General features: G+C 38.0%; 2 protein-coding genes across 3 annotated transcripts in view; one reads left to right on the top strand and one right to left on the bottom strand.

Annotated features, from left to right (window-relative positions):
- The window catches only part of DCDC1 (doublecortin domain containing 1), a 315,249-nt gene that overhangs the window by 21,290 nt on the left and 273,334 nt on the right, over positions 1-20,625 (top strand). For both annotated transcript variants that reach the window (XM_070762118.1, XM_070762110.1), the window contains exons 2-5: positions 9,983-10,122; positions 14,185-14,454; positions 16,151-16,271; positions 16,620-16,782. In XM_070762118.1, coding sequence (XP_070618219.1) covers positions 9,983-10,122; positions 14,185-14,454; positions 16,151-16,271; positions 16,620-16,782 — 694 coding nt within the window. The remainder of the gene's footprint in view (positions 1-9,982; positions 10,123-14,184; positions 14,455-16,150; positions 16,272-16,619; positions 16,783-20,625) is intronic.
- Positions 1-20,625, bottom strand: part of DNAJC24 (DnaJ heat shock protein family (Hsp40) member C24) — a 197,183-nt gene that overhangs the window by 66,706 nt on the left and 109,852 nt on the right. The gene's annotated exons all lie outside the window — the stretch shown is intronic.

The following is a 20,625-nucleotide window of genomic DNA, read 5'->3' as shown; positions in this document are numbered from 1 at the left end:
GCCTTTGGTTCCTGTGATAGTCTTAATGGCATGGAAATAGGTTTGATATTGCTAGATTGTTCTTCTACGGTCTTTTATTGTGATAAAAGACAGTGGAAGTTGATTGGGAGGAAATAGGATTTTGTAGTAACCTTTCCCTGGAGTGGGGAGGGAATGGAGATTTTACAATATCCTTCCCCTGCCATGCCTGCCAAACCACACCCACCAAGCCATGCTCACAGAACTGGTAGTAAAATTATTTGAATCTCACATCTGCCTCTTGTGCAGTATATGTTAACATTGGGGGCAGATGGGCACCTGGCGGTTTGGATATGTTATCAATAAAAACATATTTCAGGGTATGTATTGGTGAATTGATGTTTTTGTATTTGGGGACAAGATGTTCCTGTTGATCCAGGAAGATGCAGTTGTCATAAAAACACAATTCGATTCTGATATATATTTACTTATTTCCTTGAATTTGTTCTCCTCAGCTTTTCTGTTCCGTTATACTTGTGGTAGCATAATAGAACTATTGTAAAAACCTGTTGAAGATTAATCCCAAGGGATCCCGATGTTCAGTGTTTTCTGAAACACAAGAAACCAGAGTTAAATTTTGTTTGCATTCTTTGAATGTTTTCTTCCTAGGGGAAAAGCAAAACTCATGGAATTCTATGTACTCTACTGTTTCTTCTGACAATATATATATATTCAGACATAGCCCATTTGGGATCTTGCATAATATGTAGTTCAAATGAGCTGTTTTTTAGTAACCCTTCAGAAAGAAATGCAGAGGTGGCTTTTCTGGGTGGATTTTTTAAATGTTCATATTGCACTTAGCAATGGATGGCACATTCCCAACCCATACTAACAAGTCCTTTCAGTAATAAATTAACAGATACATTTTAGTCATACCCTGCTATGCAAGTGTACATATTGTTTTTTTATATATATATATATATATATATATATATATATATATATATATATATATATATATATATATGTAAATTTACATAATAAAAACAAAATAATAAAAACTTGATTTAACGGACATGGGGCAAAGGGGTGTCCGTTAAATCCAAATGTTGATGATTTTGGTCAGTAGATGGCAGCAGACATTCACTGTACTGTATAAAAACAATCTTATTAAAACAGTTTTATAAAACAATAAAACAGCTTTATTTAAACTACTTTATTCAAACAGATTTAATCAGTTTCAGTTTTAGTGATTGGCTTGAACAGCATTTTTTAATCATGCTGCTTCTGTGTGATTTTAAGTGGGATAAAAAATATTTGGTGTTAGTATTTCAAGAAATATTTCTACAAAATACCTTGTCACCCAGTTTGCTCCCTTCGTTGATTATATTGTCAACATTGATAGTTATGGTTTCTCATCCTCATTCTTTCCTTCTTATCAGTGATAGTCTCTGTGATTGGCTCATTTTCTATTATCATAACCAGAGTCTCCTTTATCTTCTAAGTACTATACTCTACTACATCCTTGATCCTTGTTTGCTGTTCACCAGCTTTCATTATGATTTAGTGGAAGTCACTGATTTAAAATAATTTCAAAGTAGAGGTCTCTATCCATCTGTTGAGCAATTTTTTCCCAACCATTTATGATGTCTGAAATGTAACTTCTTTCCTAGCTACAGAAAATTGATAATTATGACTTCAGTGTTCTTTTATTTATTTATTTCTCATATACAACAGTAGTCTCATTCAAAAATGTGCTCTTATAAAGTAATAGATTGATGAATTCCAATTACACATGTTGGGCAAATTATATTATTCAAGTGCTTGGAAATTGTAAGGACCTGTATTGGGAGAAATGGTTGTGATTCATCCCTAACAAAACAAACTGCTTGTGGGCTTTTTCCCCTCCTCACTCTTGGGTTAAGAGAGTTAGCAACTCTGAATCTAGATGAAGTACAGTGATACCTTGTCTTATGAAACCCTCTTCATACGAACTTTTCCTGATATGAACCCGGTGCTTAAGATTTTTTTTGCCTCTTCTTCCGGACTATTTTCACCTTTTGAACCTGAGCCACCGCCACTGGGATGCCCCGTCTCTGGACTTCTGTTGCCAGCAGAAGCGCTGGGATTCTCCTGAGGCTCCCCTCACTGGAAAACCTCACCTCCGGACTTCCGTTGCCAGCCAAAGCGCTGGGATTCTCCTGAGGCTTCCTTTGCTGGGAAACCCCACCTCCAGACTTCCGTTGCCAGCCAAAGCACTGGGATTCCCCTGAAGCTTCCCTCACTGGGATTCAAAGCAGCACCGGCAAAAATGAAGGGAATCCCTTCATTTTTGCCAGCTGGTTCCAGGGAAGGCTTCTTGAGGAGGGAGCATACAATTGTCTCCTTTAAGGGAGCCAGGAAGGACCCTTCCTTCAGAGAAGTGTTGACAACCTCATGGACCCAGCCCCATGTCACCGCCCTGCTAGCCAAAACCAGCCAGGAGGGACATGGATCCTAAAAACAGAGAGTGGAGCTCACAGCTCTCATGGCTTTGTCTAATTCAGCAGGCATCACAAGGTCAAACTCTTCCCACACAACAGGATTTTGAAGAAGTTAGTGGCTGTTCTTAATTTTCCCATGATAGACAATGAAAGGACAATCCTTATTTTCTTTTTTCTTTTTTCTTTGCATCTGATTAAACCAGGCAAGATCTTAAACCAGTTCAAGATCCCTAGTGAATCAAGTAATTTCTGCATTATCCCAATAAGTATTTTGGGAGAATTTTCACACTGGGCCAATCCTTTAGGTCAGGGGTGTCAAACTCATGGTGTCATGTAGTCATTAGCCCTCAGCAGTCAGGATTTAGGCCCAGCTACAGCATGGAAACTGCTTTGGTCACGCTGATGGATGATCTCTGGCGGGCCCGGGACAGGGGTTTATCCTCTGTCCTGGTGCTCCTTGACCATGGTATCCTTCTGTGCTAGCTGGAGGGGTTGGGAGTCGGAGGCACTGTTCTGCAGTGGTAATAATAATAATAATAATAATAATAATAATAATAATAATAATAACAACAACAACAACAACAATTATTATTATTATCATTATTATTATTTCCAAATAATAAACAAATAAACAAAGTTCTGGAAAGATCTCTGGGAGGTCGAAAAGGACTATAACAAAACTGTTGGGTGGATAAAGGAGTTTGAGAAAAAATTATCAAAGGGCAATATGCAGCAGCTGGATATAACACCTGAAATGATTGCAAAAAGAGTGAATAAAGAACTGGACATCCTCTGGCACTGATCAGGTGCATGGTTTTTGGCTGAAATACCTGACCAGCCTGCATGCAAAAATGGCCGAATTGTTCAACAAAATGCTGCAGACAGGAAATATCAGTGAATAATAATAATAACAATAACAACAACAACAACAATAATAATAATAATAATAATAATTATTATTATTATTATTATTATTAATTAGATTTGTATGCCGCCCCAGTCCAAGGACTCCTAACTCTCCAGTCAGTCACAGTGGGTGTTAGTGGGGGTCAGAGGTCAACCTCTAGGTCTCTCCATTGTGGGGTGCCTCAGGAGTCGGTCCTCTCCCCCCCTGCTATTCAATATCTACATGAAACCTGTCAACAGGCTCAAACTCAACCCTGACAAGACAGAGTGGCTGTGGGTTTTGTCTCCCAAGGACAATTCCATCTGTCTGTCTATTATCCTGGGGGGTGGGAATTATTGACCTCCTAGGAGAGGGTCCGCAACTTGGGCATCCTCGATCCACATCTAACATTAGAACACTATATTTCAGCTGTGGCGAGGAGAACATTTACCCAGGTTCGCCTGGTGCACCAGTTGCGGCCCTATTTGGACAGGGAGTCACTGCTCACAGTCACTCATGCCCTCATCACATCGAGGTTCGACTACTGCAATGCTCTGTACATGGAGCTTCCTTTGAAGAATGTTCAGAAACTTCAGATCATGCAGAATGCAGCTGCGAGAGCAATCATGGACTTTCCTAGATATGCCCATGTTTCATCAACACTCCGCAGCCTGTACTGGCTGCCGATCAGTTTCCGGTCACAATTCAAAGTGTTGGTAATAATCTATAAGTGTTGGTAATAACCATGGCATCGGACCAGAATACTTCCGAGACTGCCTTCTGCCGCACAAATCCCTGTGGCTGATTAGGTCTCACAGAGTTGGCCTTCTCCAGGTCCCATCGACTAAACAAAGTCATCTGGCAGGAACCAGGGGAAGAACCTTCTCTGTGGCGGCTCTGGCCCTCTGGAATCAACTCCCCCAGGAGATTTGAACTGCCCCTACCCTCCTCGCCTTCCGTAAAATGCTGAAGACTCACGTCTGTTACCAGGCGTGGGGGGATTAATGCCCCCTGCCTTTTCTGACTTCTGTATTCTGACTAGTTGGATTGAGTCTGCATGACTGTGTAGTAGATGTTTTTCATGATAATGTATTTTAAATTAGTTTTTAATTTTTTAATATTAGATTTGTACTGTAGTGTATTGCCGTTAATGTTGTGAGCCACCCCGAGTCTTCAGAGAGGGGCAGCATACAAATCTAAATTATTATTATTATTATTATTATTATTATTATTATTATTATTATTATGTGATGTATTGCAACTTTGTTTCCCTTCGCTAAACCAGGGTTGAGTGTGGCCAGTGCATGAGATATTTGGGCTACAGGCTGCGAGTTTGACCTCCACCCTGCTTTAGATGATTAGACTTTGAGTAAGAGCAAATGGTAAGGTCTTAATGAGAGTAAATGAAGTTTACTGTTATGTGTTCCACTATTTTTGGTGGGTGGCTTGGGATAGTATAGAAATATTTGAAAAAGTAACTATAATTCTTGATTATAATCTAACAACAAGCTACTTTTTGAATAAACTATCAATGAACTATTATTTAAAAATCTGATTTCTTGCTGGAAAATAAAACATGTATTTTCTTATACCTGAGTTTGGCTATAAACCCAGTTAGTCAAATTGTAACACATATTTCATTTGAATAAAAATGTCCAATTTATTATTATTATTATTATTATTATTATTATTATTATTATTATTAATTAGATTTGTATGTCGCCCCTCTCCATAGACTCGGGGCAGCTCACAATGTAATTTATCAAAATAATCTTCCACTGGATTGAATTTAAAATGTATTTGATATATTTTTAAAGAAGGAAATCTGATTTTGATAGTTTCATATTTTCATTCCGTCAATTCAGATTATTTTAATAAAATAGTTGACTAAATGTTTACTTTGCAAATCTCCCACCTTGTGCAAATTTTAAAATGTGAACCCATAAAAATCAGTTTCTATTATGTACATTAAGAATCTTAATGTTGCTTTAAACATTAACATTTACCGTATTTTTCGCTCTATAAGACGCACCTGCTGATAAGACGCACCTAGATTTTAGAGGAGGAAAATAGAAAAAAAATATTTTGAGCCAAAAAGTAGGCTAAAATATTTATTACAATAACACTGCCCTAGGGGAATTGGGAAAATATACAAACAAGCAACATCTCACTTGGATCATTTTGATGTTAAATATAATTGACTTTCTACTAAAGCTCAGATACAAGGGTAAATAATAACTTGTATGACAATGCCAGGCAGCATCTTACATAAAGTAGCTAGCAGCTATCACTGTTAAAAGAGAATTTAATGAGTTTCAATCTCCTGGGCTAGATTAACTACACTTTGTAATACAGTAGAAACTTAATAATAGTCTCGCTAAAACTTTGGGTTTTTTCCTTCCTTTCAACAAATTTTTGAGAAGTGGAGGAAGTCAAATATCTGGGGATTTGCAAACTAATCAATCTGACACGTCTGAAAAAACTATAGTACAGAGAGAGAGAGATCTTGAAAACTGCAATAGTAGTTCACAACCTGGATATGGATAAAACTCTGAAATTTAGGAAATTTCACAGAATAACTTGTTAGACAACATAAAGAAGAATCTTGCCATGATATATTTATAAAGTTTAGATATTTCAAGACAAAATAGGCAGTACAGTAGAACCTCGACATGAGGGCGCCCGGTCGGACGCAGCGCAGGCCCATGCACCGGGAGCGAGCGAGCAAGCAAGCGGGCGGGTGGGCAGGCGGGCGGGGGGGGTTGTCCTCCAGTCCCAGAGGTGCTCGCGGGGCAGAGCATCATCCCGGGCGAGCCACTCCGCCCGAGCCACAACGGCCCACGGGTGGGCGAGCTTCGCTCCTGCCGCATCTGCCTGGAACGTCGGGCTCGGAGGGGCGACTTCTCCGGTGCGGGGCGGGGGCACTTCTGCTCGGCCTGCTCCTGCCACTCCGTGGGTGAGGAAGAGGTCGGCGGCGGCTGCTCTCCGGGGCGAAGGCGCTTTTGGGGCGAGCCCGCGGGCTCCCGGCCAGGCCTTTAGGCGAGTGGGGGGGGGGCTGTCGAGGCTGATCCTGCAGGCGGGAGGGCCCAGCGGCCTGCGATGCCAAATCCCCGGATGGGCAGCTGGGCGTATGGGGGGCTGCTTCGGCTCCTCATCCCTCCTGCAGCGGTGCGCGTTACCTGCCCCTCCCCTGCCCACCTCCGAGGGGAGGCCCCTAGTCTCTTCTTCCCCCGCGGGAGCCTCTCTGGCTGCTTTGCGGTGCGGGACCCCCTGCCTCCCCCGGTGTTGCGGGCTCTTTTCTCTTCCGAAATGCCCGCAGCCAGCGAAGCGCCTCTCCGCTCACCAAGTGCCGCTTTGCTGCTTGCCTTCCGCCTTCCTTCCCGCTGATGCAGAGCGGCTTCCGAAGCGACACGAAGACGGGTGAAGGTGGCTGGGCCGCTGACAGGGACAAGTGGCGAGCGCTTGGAGGGGGCACAGCCCGGAGCGAGACTTGGCCTCCGCTGCGGCTGCTTTTTGGGCTTGCGCCGCCCCCCCTCCCTGCCTGCATCTTCGCTCCATAAGATGCGGCTGATTTTTCATCCTACTTTGGGAGGAAAAAAACTGCGTCTTATGGAGCGAAAAATACGGTATATTAACTATGTTATGTTTATATTAAGTTAGTTTTAAAAATGTATTTAATAAACTAAATCTTATCTTAAATTTCTGTTAGTTTATGAGGTAACATTGACCCAGACAGGTGTGGTGTGCAATCTGGGGGTGCTTCTAGATTTGTGATTCCTGCTCAAAGAGCAGATGGCAATGGTGACTAGGAGAGCCTTTCCACACATTTACTGATGCACCAGTTGTATCCCATTCCTGGATCGGGAGGCTCTTCTCACTGTGTTACACACCCTTGTAACTCTCACTTAAATTAGTACAACATGCCATACATGGAACTGCGCTTGAAGACTATTTGGAAGTTCAACTGATAAAGAATACAGCTGCATTCTTTATCAGCTGAAATAAATGATGCCACATGCATACATGTGTAAAACTACTTCTGCATGAGCTGTAGTGACTATCACTGTATTTCTAGGTGCAATTCATGGTGCTGATTGTCATCTTTTAAGCCCTACACAGTTTGGGACCAGGCTACCTGTTACACCATCTTTTTGCAAGAGTCTCTTCATGACTTTCCTATTACCAAAGTTTTTGGTGCATAAGACACACCTTTTTACCTCAAAAAGTGCTTCAAAATTGTGTGCATCTTATACATCGAATGCTGCCGAGGCTACCTGGCACCACTTGGCGGGAGGCTGGCAACAAAGACCTGAGGATGGGCAGGATGCTGGGCGTAGCACCAATAGCAAAGCATCGCTTTCCAGGCGGCTGCCTGGGGCCTCTGGCTGGCAGGGACAAGGCAAGCAGGCCACCCAAGTTAACTAGTCTTAGCGGAGACAGCGGCGGCGGCAACTGCTGAGATGGTTCTGGCGGCTTCCCTTTAAGAAGCAGCAGCACCGGGGATGTCATGTCCATATCCCAGGCCCCCGTCGCCAAATCGCGAGGCTGAGGAGTTCGACAAACAGACCTTAAAGGGGCAGACGCTATGTTCTTGGATGGCGGGCTTGGCTTGGGCGAGTGGCTATGGCAGGGGCCAGGCAGGGGACAGCTCTTCCTGGCTAAGGCAGCTTACATGGTTGTAAAAAGTTTTCTGCTTCACTGGTATTTTAATAAACAATATAATACTACACCATTTGGTTCAGAATACCCTTTTCCTTGTTTTCCTCCTCTAAAATCTAGGTGCGTCTTATACACTGAAAAATATAGTAGGTGGTTATTACATCTACAGCAAAATATCCCATTAATATAAAATGATCTACAGAGACTTGATTGTTTTAAAATATCTGTGATTTATATTATGTATTTTCTACAATTATACAGATTATAGAAGCTAACTTTATTTACTAGGAATAATATATAAGAGTACAGTGATACTACGTCTTTCGAACCCCACTTCATACGAATTTTTCGTGGTACGAACCAAGTGTTTAAGATTTTTTTGCCTCTTCTTCCAAACTATTTTCACCTTACGAACCCAAGCCGCTGCTGGCAGGATGCCCCAAAGCGCTGGGATTCTCCTGAGGCTCCATTGCCAGTCGAAGCACCAGTTCTTGTATTGCTGGGATTTCCATGAGGCTCTACTCACTGGGATTTCCTTCATTTTTGCCGGCACTGCTTTGAATCCCAGTGACAAACTCCCCCTTTCCAAACTGCATGGCCAAGTCTCTTTCCCCCCCTCCCTTGGCTTCGGAGGCACTATAATAGCAGGATTTAAGGCAAGCAAAAGGGATATCCCGGCAGAGGAAAGGACAGATCCAGGATGACGGGGGATGGTCGTTTGAATGCTGGTGAGGGAGGAAGAGAAAGAAAGGAGGAGGGGGAAGAAGGGGAGAAGGAAGAATAGAAGGAGAAAGGGAGGAGGAGGAGAAGGAAGAGGAGGAAAAGAATCCTGTAACCAACCCCTCCACCCACTCCTAAAGCTCCTTCCTTCCTTCCCCAAGTTGTGCCAGTGCTGTCCTATGGCGCTCCAGAAGACACAGCTGGGGAAGAGCGATCGCTTTCCCAGCCCTGCCCACCAGCGAATGAGTGAGTGACCTGGGGGGGGCAGCAGAGGGACAGGAAGAGGGGGGCAGTCATTTGGATGCTGGTGGAGGAGAAAGAGAAAGAAAGGAGGAGGACAAGGGAGAGGAAGAGGAGAAGGAGGAGGAAGAAAGGAGGACAAGAAGGAGGAAAAAAGAAGGGGGAGGAAAAGGAGAACGAGGCAGCGGGGCTGTCAAGGAGGGCAGAAGCCAAAGTGGGGCTGTCAAGGAGGGAGGAAGTCTCTCCTAGCGACCCAGAGTAAAGAAGCCCTCCCTTTCATCTGGGCAGCCTGGAAACAAGGGAGCGTTTTGCATTCTCTGGGACCGGGGAAAGGAATAAGTCTGTCCCAGTGCCCAGACAAATGGGAGGCAGGGAATCATGGAGCTCAAGAGAGGAGAAAGGCGTGGGGAAAATGAGCAAAATGGGGTGGACAGAAACAGGAGGCAGGGACTCATGGAGCTCAAGAGAGGAGCAAGGTGTGGGCGAAATGAGCAGGTTGGGGTGGACAGAAACGGGAGGCAAAGACTCCTGGAGCTCAAGAGGAGAAAGGTGTCGGGGAAATGAGCAGAGTGGGGTGGACATAAACGGGAGGCAGGGACTCATGGAGCTCAAGAGAGGAGAAAGGTGTAGGGGAAATGAGCAGAGTGGGGTGGACAGAAACGGGAGGGATAGACTTATGGAGCTCAAGAGAAGCTCTTTTCGCCTTGCTTCATTGGGACTGCCACCTCTTGCCACCTCTCGCTGTCCCTCCCCCTACTCTGTTCGCCTCAGCTTAGTTCGCCCGCCGCTTTTTTTTAAAAAAAACCCCAACCTTAATGTTTTGTATTTTCCTAATGGACTTGCACACATTATTGGCTTTTACATTGATTCCTATGGGAAACATTGTTTCATCTTACGAACTTTTCTTCTTACGAACCTCATCACAGAATGAATTAAGTTCGTAAGACGAGGTACCACTGTACTTAGACTTAATTTAGTTTAGTTTTACTGATTTAGAAAAACTTGTGGTTGATCTTGTACTTCATTATTTATTAAGGAGGAAATGGAAAACAGTGAAACAGAAAGTGATGGCTCATTTTATATTCCCTGGTCCGAAACGTCAGAAACAAATTACTTGGTTTCATCGTCATCTTGGACTTCACAACTACTAAGTGAAGAGACTACAAGAATGGAAAAGTATGTGAATATAATTTCCTCAAATATAATTAAAGATTATACTTTGACATGCTGTTTTCAAAACCATATATTTAAGGGCGGGGATGGATTCTTATTTTTTTTATTACAGGTTCTATAGGCATTGCTTATTTTGTGGGTGTGACATGATAGTCATGTGACTGGGGCAGGCTTAGTGGTCATGTGACTGGGTGAGCATGTGACTAGGCAGGTGTTCATGTGACTAGGCAGGTGTGGCTTTGTGGTCTTATGAATGGGCAGGCGTAGCTTTGTGGTCATGTGATTGAGTGGGCATGTGACGGGTGCGTGTGGTCAACCCAATGTCACTCACATCAAGGGGTGCCTCACCTAGCCCCTCCCCTAAAAACCATTCCTTGTCACACCCAGCAACAAGGTATCCATAGATCTCTAAAAATATTGTTCATCTTTTTTTCAATTTTATTATCTACATGCTATAGATATACTTTCATGGACCACTGAAAGGAGGAAATAGCTCACAAGCTTTACCCAAGAGTGTGATAGACCAGAGGTCTCTAACACTTTGGACCCCAGGGACCACTAAATTCATAATGTTAAATCATGTGGACCACTTGGGGGGGGGAGATAACCCAGGCCTATCTCAGGCCACTTGCAGGGAACCAGAATTCGCTGCTTAAAAGCAATTCTTTGTTCTGGCCCCTCTGAGACATCTAGCTCAACCCAAATAACTCGTCATAGACAAAATCTGGACTCTGGGCTCAGGCAGCTGCTACTCAATGCAGGTCGGTTGGGAATAAAGGTCCTCTCATCCATGATTTACTCGTGGATAAGGAGGCTGACCTGTCATGTGTGACTGAGACACGGCTGGGCCCAGAGGAGATGTACCCAGATGGGTTTTAGGTGTTGTACCATCTGTGACATCAGGGAAGGGGTGGAGGAGTGGCAGTCATAGTCCGGAAGACCTTCAGCCCATTTATTTATTTATTGGATTTGTATGCCGCCCCTCTCCGCAGACTCCCTGCACCTGAGATAGTCAAATGTGAGCTACTACTTTTGAGGTTGGATCTAGGGGTTCAGGTTAACTTGTTGCTCAAGAATATGCCTCCTAGCTGCGTGGCTCTGCCTAGGCTACTCGAGGTGGTAGCTGAGCTGGCGGTAGAGTTCCCCAGACTATTGGTCTTGGGGGACTTTAATCTACCGTCACTTGGTGAATCCTCAGAAGTGGTGCAGAAGTTCATAGCCTCCATGGCAACAATGGATCTGACCCAAGTAGTTCAGGGTCCGACCCATGAGGGGGACACATACACTCAACATGGTATTCCTCCTGGGGCAATTGCCTTAGATATCTTGCCTTTGTCATGGTCAGATCATTCCCTGCTACGGCTTGACTTTTCGACTCCAATCCTCCACCACAGATGCCTAATGGACCCAGAGGGATTTACATACCCATACATACACACACTGCTCAAAAAAATAAAGGGAACAATTAAAGAACACAATATAACTCCAAGTAAATCAAACTTCTGTGAAATCAAACTCTCCACTTAGGAAGCAACACTGATTTCATGTGCTGTTGTGCCCATTCAACTTTGTACAGAACAAAGAATTCAATGAGAATATTTCATTCATTCAGATCTACGATGTGTTATTTGAGTGTTCTCTTTATTTTTTGAGCAGTATATGTGTGTGTGTGTGTGTGTATACACACACATATATATGTTATATACTGTATATAAATATATATATAAATGTGTATATATATATAAATATAAATGTGTGTGTGTATATATATATATATATATATATATATATATATATATATCAAATGTTTTATATATATATGTTTTCGTAGATTTACAGCAGCACGAAACTTATAACTTCAGCCTGATGATGGTGAATGTGATTTCACCGAAACGTTGCATAGACACTCAAAATATTACGCAGGGCAAAACCCGAACTCAGAACAATCTACATATATATATATATATAAAAGAAATATATGTATGTATGTATGTATGTATGTATGTATGTATGTATGTATGTATCACATGTTTTTTGCTGAAATTTTAAAATTAAGGGAGACTAGGATGGCACCATTTCGGCCTTGTTCTGGCCTCATCAGCTAGCCACACCTTTACTGGGATTTGCTCCGGCGGCTTCTGCCTTGTAAGGCAGAGAATTAACAGCTGAGCCACCAGACCTGATCCCTTCAGCTCTGTACCGGGGGGGGGGGAATATATGTTTTTTATGTCAGTTCACCCTGGTATATTGAAGGAAGGTCACAGCTCCTCTTTGCCTCTAGGCCCAACCCAGGGCCATTTCAAGGCAGTTAATTTATTCATAGCCGACAACTATATTCTATATGTATCACATGTTTTTTGCTGAAATTTTAAAATTAAGGGAGACTAGGATGGCACCATTTCGGCCTTGTTCTGGCCTCATCAGCTAGCCACACCCTTACTGGGATTTGATCTGGCAGCTTCTGCCTTGTAAGGCAAAAAATTAACAGCTGAATCACCAGACCTGATCCCTTCAGCTTTGATCCGACATAAAAAACATATAGCCCCTCCCTGGTACAAAATGGATACATATTGCCTTAAAGTAGAAAAGAGAATAATGCAAATACAATAGGAACCAATAAGAGATTGAAAGTTAAAGGCCTGGGCAAGATGATAGGTGGCTAGGTAAATAAATAGATGAACAAGCAAATGAATAACACCAAAAAGAGAAAAAAATCTCTCTCAGATTTTTCCCCATTATGAAACACTTCTAGCAATAGAATACTGCCATTTAAAAATCTCATCCAAACTCCAGCTGTGTCACTTAGAAGGCAGAAGGCATCTGAAGCACATTCCTATGCAAATACAATAGTAGGCTCCTAAACTGCCTAGGTTTCATTCAAGAATCTCAAACTTCTCAATATGGTAACCCTGTAAAATGATAAATGAATCTGCATAGCCTCTGATGAATAAAATTATTGATTTCATTTGAGTTAGGGTTGGTCGAGGAATAAATGCATCACTTACTTTTAATCATATGCTAATCTGTATATCACACAGGGTCTCATCTTTGGATAAGTGCAACTCTATATTGCGCTTGCAAAACCCCTGTCAAAAATATTTTAATTTTATCTACTCCACTGCCGACTCACTTTGGCAAATTTTACAGTAATATCAGAGCAGGTTTTGACCATACTTACACATGTTTGTGCAATTTTGATCATAATGAAAAAAATAGTGAGCCCCCTTCTCAGCTCTCTCCCCCCCCCCATGGAGACTAATCCATAATTTACAAACTATAGAATAAAACCTGCAGTTTATGAAATGATCAGTAACGGATTGGCAACCAGCTAAGTTATTTTAAGAACAATTACATTTTATTAGTTTGTCTGTTTTTATATACTGTACATTGCAAATTTCCAAATAGACCCACAGTAGTGTACAGTAAACCAAAATATAGATAATAATATATGAATCATTTTAAAATATAGAGCCAGGCTCTTTCCAAAATTGCCTATCGTCCATTATTTTTGCTGGTCCTAATAGATTTGGCAGGAATGCATATTAAGGTCACCTTCCATAAGAAAGGCCAAGCAGTTTTCTCAGCTTTCCTTTGGTCAAAAAGTGAGGTGAGCTCTGCTGGTAAATGCTGGGGGATTTTTTTGTTTTAATAAATTATGATTATAATGTTGACTTCAAGCGTTGTGATTTGAATGGTTATATTATTGTTTTAACTTTGTATACTGGCCATAATGTAGAATGGGCTTGCATGACATGTACAGGCCACAATGAATTTCTTGGTCTGGTCTACTTGTTATTGTGTGCAGCCATATAAGTAATTTAAATAAATGAATAAATATAACTATATGGCTGTTAGCTTAAAAACTCAAATGTGTTTTGTATGCATTTGTCTCTTTAATGTAGTTATAATTTCTTGATCTTTAAAATATTCCTCTTGCAGGAATGAGATGAACTATTTGTATTAATTTAACTATTTCCAAACTTGGGTGTAACTGTTTCTCCATATTATCTTTATCCTAGTATGATATCAAACTATCTGTTTTTTACTACTTTTTCTTTCTTCCAGAAAATTAATTACGTCCTTTACAAAGAAAGCTAAAAAACCAGAAGAAAGGCAAAGAAAGTCTCTATTTGGCCCTAAGAGTCCTCCCCAGTCATTGGTAGTATCAAGAAGGTCAGGATTTCAAGATGGTTCCGTACATCAAAAAAAACCAGTTCAGAAAAATGATAGAAAATCAAAACTAGCCAGCTACGAATCAAATAGTACAAACAATTTGTACCTTACATCGCCATACAAGACAAACAGACCTATTAGTGCTCCATCAGGTCAGATAAGGTAATCAAATTTGTTCCATGTTTCTTTTAACTATGTCCGTACTTGCTCTTATTTTATTGCTTTTTAACAAAATCAGGGTGATTTAATTGGGAAAAATATAGTTAAAGTGCAATATGTATTTATATTTTTAGCGTTTAATAATATTACAGGGTATTTCTAAGTATTTTCACTTAGAAGTTAGCTACTCTGAATTCACTGTAAGTATTTTCTTGTTAAATGGATTTAGGATTTCTATCTTAGGCTTTTGAAAAATTGTTTCAATGTCACAAATATATTGTATAGGAAGTTTTCACAGGAATGAAAAAATATATTCTCTTTTAAATTACTATGTATAAAGTAATTTTGACACCAATAAGAGCCAAATATGACAATTTCATTATTCTATAATACATATCTAATGAATGCTATACAACTCTCCCTTCAAGCAGTCCATATAATTTTTTCTTCTCATTAAAAATGAATTGTGTGCAGAAAGATATTTGATAACAAAAGGAGTGAGTAGGTTAAGATGGAAGAGGAGAAGGGATAGAAGATAAACTGGAAGTACTGGAAAATGATCACCATGTAGAAGGGGAATAAGCTTTACACAATGAATATTTTTATGTTGACTGAATATATTCCAATTACATTTATTAGATTTTTCCCTTGTGATATTAATGTAAAAATCTGTGGCCCCAAAATGAATAGTAACATTGCCTTGTTATAAAGCGTAACATTACTGCTGTGTTACCTTTGCTCTCTGCTCCTAATATAATAAGAAAAAAATTCATAAAACCCCTTGAAAGCAGGTCCACAAATATTAGTTTCAGAGAGACATTATTGAAGTGTCAATAGTGCTTGCAAGTATCACAAAATCAAAAAGATACTATTGTTATAGTTTAAATTTAAAACAGTGAGTGAGTATTTAAATGTCCTGGCATTGTACAAAATGTAAAATGTATAATTTAATTTAATTTAATTTAATTTAATTTAATTTAATTTAATTTAATTTAATTTAATTTAATTTAATTTAATTTAATTTAATTTAATTTAATTTAATTTAATTTAATTTAATTTAATTTAATTTAATTTAATTTAATTTAATTTAATTTAATTTAATTTAATTTAATTTAATTTAATTTAATTTAATTTAATTTAATTTAATTTAATTAATTTAATTTAATTTAATTTAATTTAATTTAATTTAATTTAATTTAATTTAATTTAATTTAATTTAATTTAATTTAATTTAATTTAATTTAATTTAATTTAATTTAATTTAATTTAATTTAATTTAATTTAATTTAATTTAATTTAATTTAATTTAATTTAATTTAATTTAATTTAATTTAATTATTTTATTTAATTTAATTTTTTAATTCTTGCCACCCAATCTCAATGGGACTCAGGGCAGCTTACAACAATAAATAGTACATACAATAAACAAGTCAAATAATTTGAAGGAGTAAGAAGAATACATTTACTTTCTAAACTTGCCTAATAACAAACTTACATTACATCAATACGTCACCTTGAATTTTGTCTAAAATATAAGAGTAATAAGCCAAACAATTATTAAGAAAGACAAAATTAAATAAATAAATGTGATTTTAGAATAGATACATGGTATGTTCTAGTTACTTTTTTATTTAATTGAACTGGAATTATTTTGCAATAGAGTTCAACAATTTTCTTCCTCAAAACTGTACTTTTCCAGGAAGGCCTCTGAGACATCCCAGATTTTTAAACAGACATCACAGATACTCAGAGTAACTGCTTACAAAAATGGTGAAATAAATATATTTGCCAAAGTTACTGTGCCACCTTCCATTAAATTGGTAAGTATCTTTATTATTTATTTGGATATGCATCTCAAACCCCCAAAAGATAAGGATTTTGTTAATTTTGAAATGAAACAGTATACAGCCATTAGTGTAAACACTGATTTTTCTTTATATTAAATTTAATATATACAAAAAAACCCAAGCCACCTAAGTAATGTAGAATGTGAAATCTCTCTTCATGGTTCATACAATGGTGACAATAGTACCATTGACAGCTTGCTTGGCAACTGACTCTGCATATTGTACCTTTTGGGAGGCTCTAAGTTTTGATTCTTGATTAGTAGCAGACCGCAGAAATCTATTTCTGTTCTTAATTTTTCTTACCTTATTCTGTTCATTTAGCTGCTGGAGGAATGCACTGAAAAGCTGAAGCTGAACATGGCTGCCCGACGAATCTTCTTAGCAGACGGCACCGAAGTCCTGAGTGCTATAGACATACCCCATGATGCTGACGTTTATATTTCAACTGGAGAGCCCTTTTCAAATCCATTCAAAAAAATCAAAGGTAAAAAAAATGCCACAGTCAGTGGATTAAGGGGTGCAATTAAAAACAATTTTCATCCTGTCTTTTTGCATGGTTTAACAAAACTAATGTTTACTCATTTACAGCTCAGTAAGAGGATAATGTGCTTAATGAAAGAAAAATCTACTGACAGCCATGTTCATTGCCCTTCATTAGCATTGGTGCTTAATTTAATATAGATTTGAATAGACATTAGGGAGCCTGCAGGAGGTTAAATGGTGAAAATATAATAAATTAAATCAGAGATTATTGAATTTACTATTTAGTTTCACTGACATCTTACAGACACAATTCATTAAGCTTATTACACCAGCAAAAATAATAGTTCAGAGTGTAAGTGCTTTATTAATTTAGTCATTTGACCTTTATTAAGACAAAGCATTAAAATAATTATCAGATGTCTTATGCAGGAATGTGTAATATTCAGCCTAAATTTATATATAAATTTATTTGTGTAGCTACCATTGCATTTTGAAATTTAAAGCATTTTAAAAAGTATTTAGTATCTGAAGCCATTGTCTCCTGTAATTAATTCTTGTAATAGATTTTCCGGGGAATTCAAGAATAAAATGTAGAATAATATATCATATAATTGCCACATGGTTTTTAATTTGAGCTGTGTTCTGCTGGATTGAATGATTAAGAAATTTAAATACAAAATGCTGCATAATGTTAGAAATTGGTTATAGCACATAGTTGGGATTTAAAATATTAGGAAACAAAACCATTAGCCAAATTGAAGCTTCATGGTAAGATGGAATGAGAAAAGTAACAATTTTAATATCATACCATTAATAAAATAAAGAATTATAATAACTCATAATTGAAAATACTGCAGCTGAACTAATTTTTATTTGCATAATATTTTTAGAAGATAAGTCCAGTGTTTTAGTGGAGCTACAAGTAGTTTTCATTATATCTTTTCAGGCTTTCTATAATATATTATGCTTAATATCAATGAAAACATTTGTGATGTCAACATATAAGTCTTCTAAAATGAATGTCATATTAAGCATATTATTAAACTCCTTTTTCTTAAAACTTTTATACTGAGTGCTAAAAATCTTGAATGGGAAAAATTCTTGAGTCTAGTTTAAAGAAATTGAATACCATGCAAGCAGCAAATCATGCTTCAAAATAAAGCAGAAAAGCTGTCCCCAAATGAACATCCCTGACATCCTTAATAAAATCTTATTAATCAAAACGTTTGTGTTTATTATGTTTAAAATGATTGAAATATTTAATTTAAATCTATTTGGTGAGCAATACAATATATCCACGGATCTTTAGTATTTTTGAAGATAATATGTCTGTAATAAGTAGTCGATTGTTCATGAATTATTCATGCAGTGTCATATTATAGATGATGTGACAGTTTTCCTGAATAGAATCCAAATAATCCACCGAATGTGTTTTAATACATTAAGTCAATAAGAAGATGCAAATTAAGCAAACATCCTGTTTTGTTTTAAAAATTCTTCTAACGAATTATCTTTGCATTTATCCTAATAATCAGTATTTCCTTTGCATTATACTATCAGGTTCAGCAGAATGTAATGTTGCCATCCTTTTTATAAATAAGCAGTAGAATAGTAGAATAATTTTTGAACAATATGCAACTTTTCTAAATATACAGTATTATCAGCCACTGAGATTTCCAAATCCAAGAAGCATTTTGTTCTTTCTTGATCTCTGCTTCCTTTGCACTCAACAAAAACTTCTCTGCTTTGTCTGCATCTTTTGGCTGTGTTTCATGATGACATGCACTGCTGTTCCTCTTGCACCAAAATATTGGCACACATTGCTGAAAATTTCACACCAACTCTTGCTGGATCAGCAAGCTTAACCTACCAAAATCTGGTGCACTGGAATACTATTTGACTGATAATCAATCTTTTTGCTGCTCGACAGTTGTTTCTGGGACTCAGAGAAGAGCAGGTGGCAGATGTGCCTTGTCTTTTGAGAAAAGAAAGAGTAGGTGAGGTTGGGCACAGCACAGTGTATTGAGTGTCTATTAAGAGGCCCCTGTAAGAGTAAGTATTACTATTAAAAAGTCACTGTTTAACATTGAAGATGCACCAAAATCATCCCTTAGGTTTTCCAGGCTGATTTATTCATTTAATAGGATTGTGCATTCATCACAATGTATTGGAAAACTTTCTATAAATGATGTCAATAGTGTCATCCACCTATACACACACAAACACACACATTTATATGCAATGTTAACAAGACTATTTCTCTAGTCATTCTGAAGAATTTTCATTGAATTTTAACTCTTATATCAATATTGCAAAAAAGTATAATTTGGCTACAATTAATAATACAAGCAAGTCCACTCTTCATGACAACTTCATTATATTGCGTGTGTTTCATCTTACCATGCTGCTGGTTAACTTTCTTCTACGAGTGCACGTGCACAGTGCAAACCCCCCACAACAACCTGATTTTTTTATAAAAATCCCCAAAATGCCAAAAATAATAATAATGGTGACACATGCGCACTGCCAGAAACTCGGCTTCTGTGCATGCACAGAAGGAAAAAAAAATTTTTTTTAAAAAAGATGGTGGCCCCGATGGACTGGCACTGACCAATCCAGTTTAGTTATATCATCCTGACGTCACCAGCAGGTCGCTACCAGTTTGGGCAACCTGGTCTGAATTGTGAGGAACCCACCCCTGGTATGTGTTACTTTTGCTAGCCAGGAGAGAAAGCCTCTTTGGGGGAAAAATATATCATCATATATTTTATAAAGGTTCATGAACACTCAAAAGAAGTTTTTATAGAAGGAAAAGTTTAAAATATTATTCAAAAGAGATATAAGTAGTTGAAAAATACAACCTACAGTTTCTATTGAAATATAAAAATTCATCTATAAAGCATTTATGTTTGTGGAAGTGAGTAGAAAAACTAATATTTACTTGTTTGTTGAAAATAAACTTGGACATTTCAACTGGCATTTTTAAAATACAGTTTTGACAGTATGCGTTAAACAGAAACAGAAGACTGATGGCAGAAATGTATTTTCTATAAATTGTCAATAGAAAATATTCATATGTTTAAATAATATGCAAGCATAAATAAATATTACTTCACTATGCTTTTCAATATTGATCAGGAAATATGGTTCGTTAGATTAACTCTGTAGCGATATTTCATTAGCATGGTTGTAAGAAAGTCTGAGTAAGCAGAAAGAGAAATAGACATGTGTTTTAGCTGGAAATAATTTTTTTTTTAAAGTAAATGCTTGTGGCTAATGAAGTAATCATGCATGCATTGTAAGAATATTACTATGCAGAGAATTTTATCAAAGTCTAAACATAAATATATAACATATTTGAAATACACAATTCTTTATAAGAAAATGGGTATTTTATACATATTTATTTATCAAAAACAAGTTTGGAAATTATATTAACTCTATCCAGTATGTCCTTGCCACTTTGTTTTATTATACCTCAAGGCATGCTTGCACTACATTATTATGTACCTCATTGGATAAAAGTACTCGTGTTATGTTTTCTATGCTATCAACTTCTTTAATTAACTTCATTCTTTTGTTTACGATTGAATCACATTAACCTGTGCCCAAGGCTTTGATCTATCTTCTATTTCTTCAGAAGACTTTGTTATATAATAAAAAAAATGTGAATGCTAAAAATAAATTGCCATCTCTTCCAATAATTGGTAAAGCTTTTCACTTTTGCTTGATGAGAGGGGGAATGCATGAAGATGCTGACTGCATCTTAATCTCTTAAACATGATTTAAAACTGTGTACATTTTTCATGGTTTTGGAAACTAAATTTCAGATGACTATTATTCA

Source organism: Erythrolamprus reginae, chromosome 1 (genome assembly GCF_031021105.1).
Source record: "Erythrolamprus reginae isolate rEryReg1 chromosome 1, rEryReg1.hap1, whole genome shotgun sequence".
Classification (NCBI taxonomy): domain Eukaryota; kingdom Metazoa; phylum Chordata; class Lepidosauria; order Squamata; family Dipsadidae; genus Erythrolamprus; species Erythrolamprus reginae.
The sequence above is the reverse complement of the archived record's forward strand: the minus strand, read 5'-3'. Positions and strand labels throughout refer to the sequence as shown.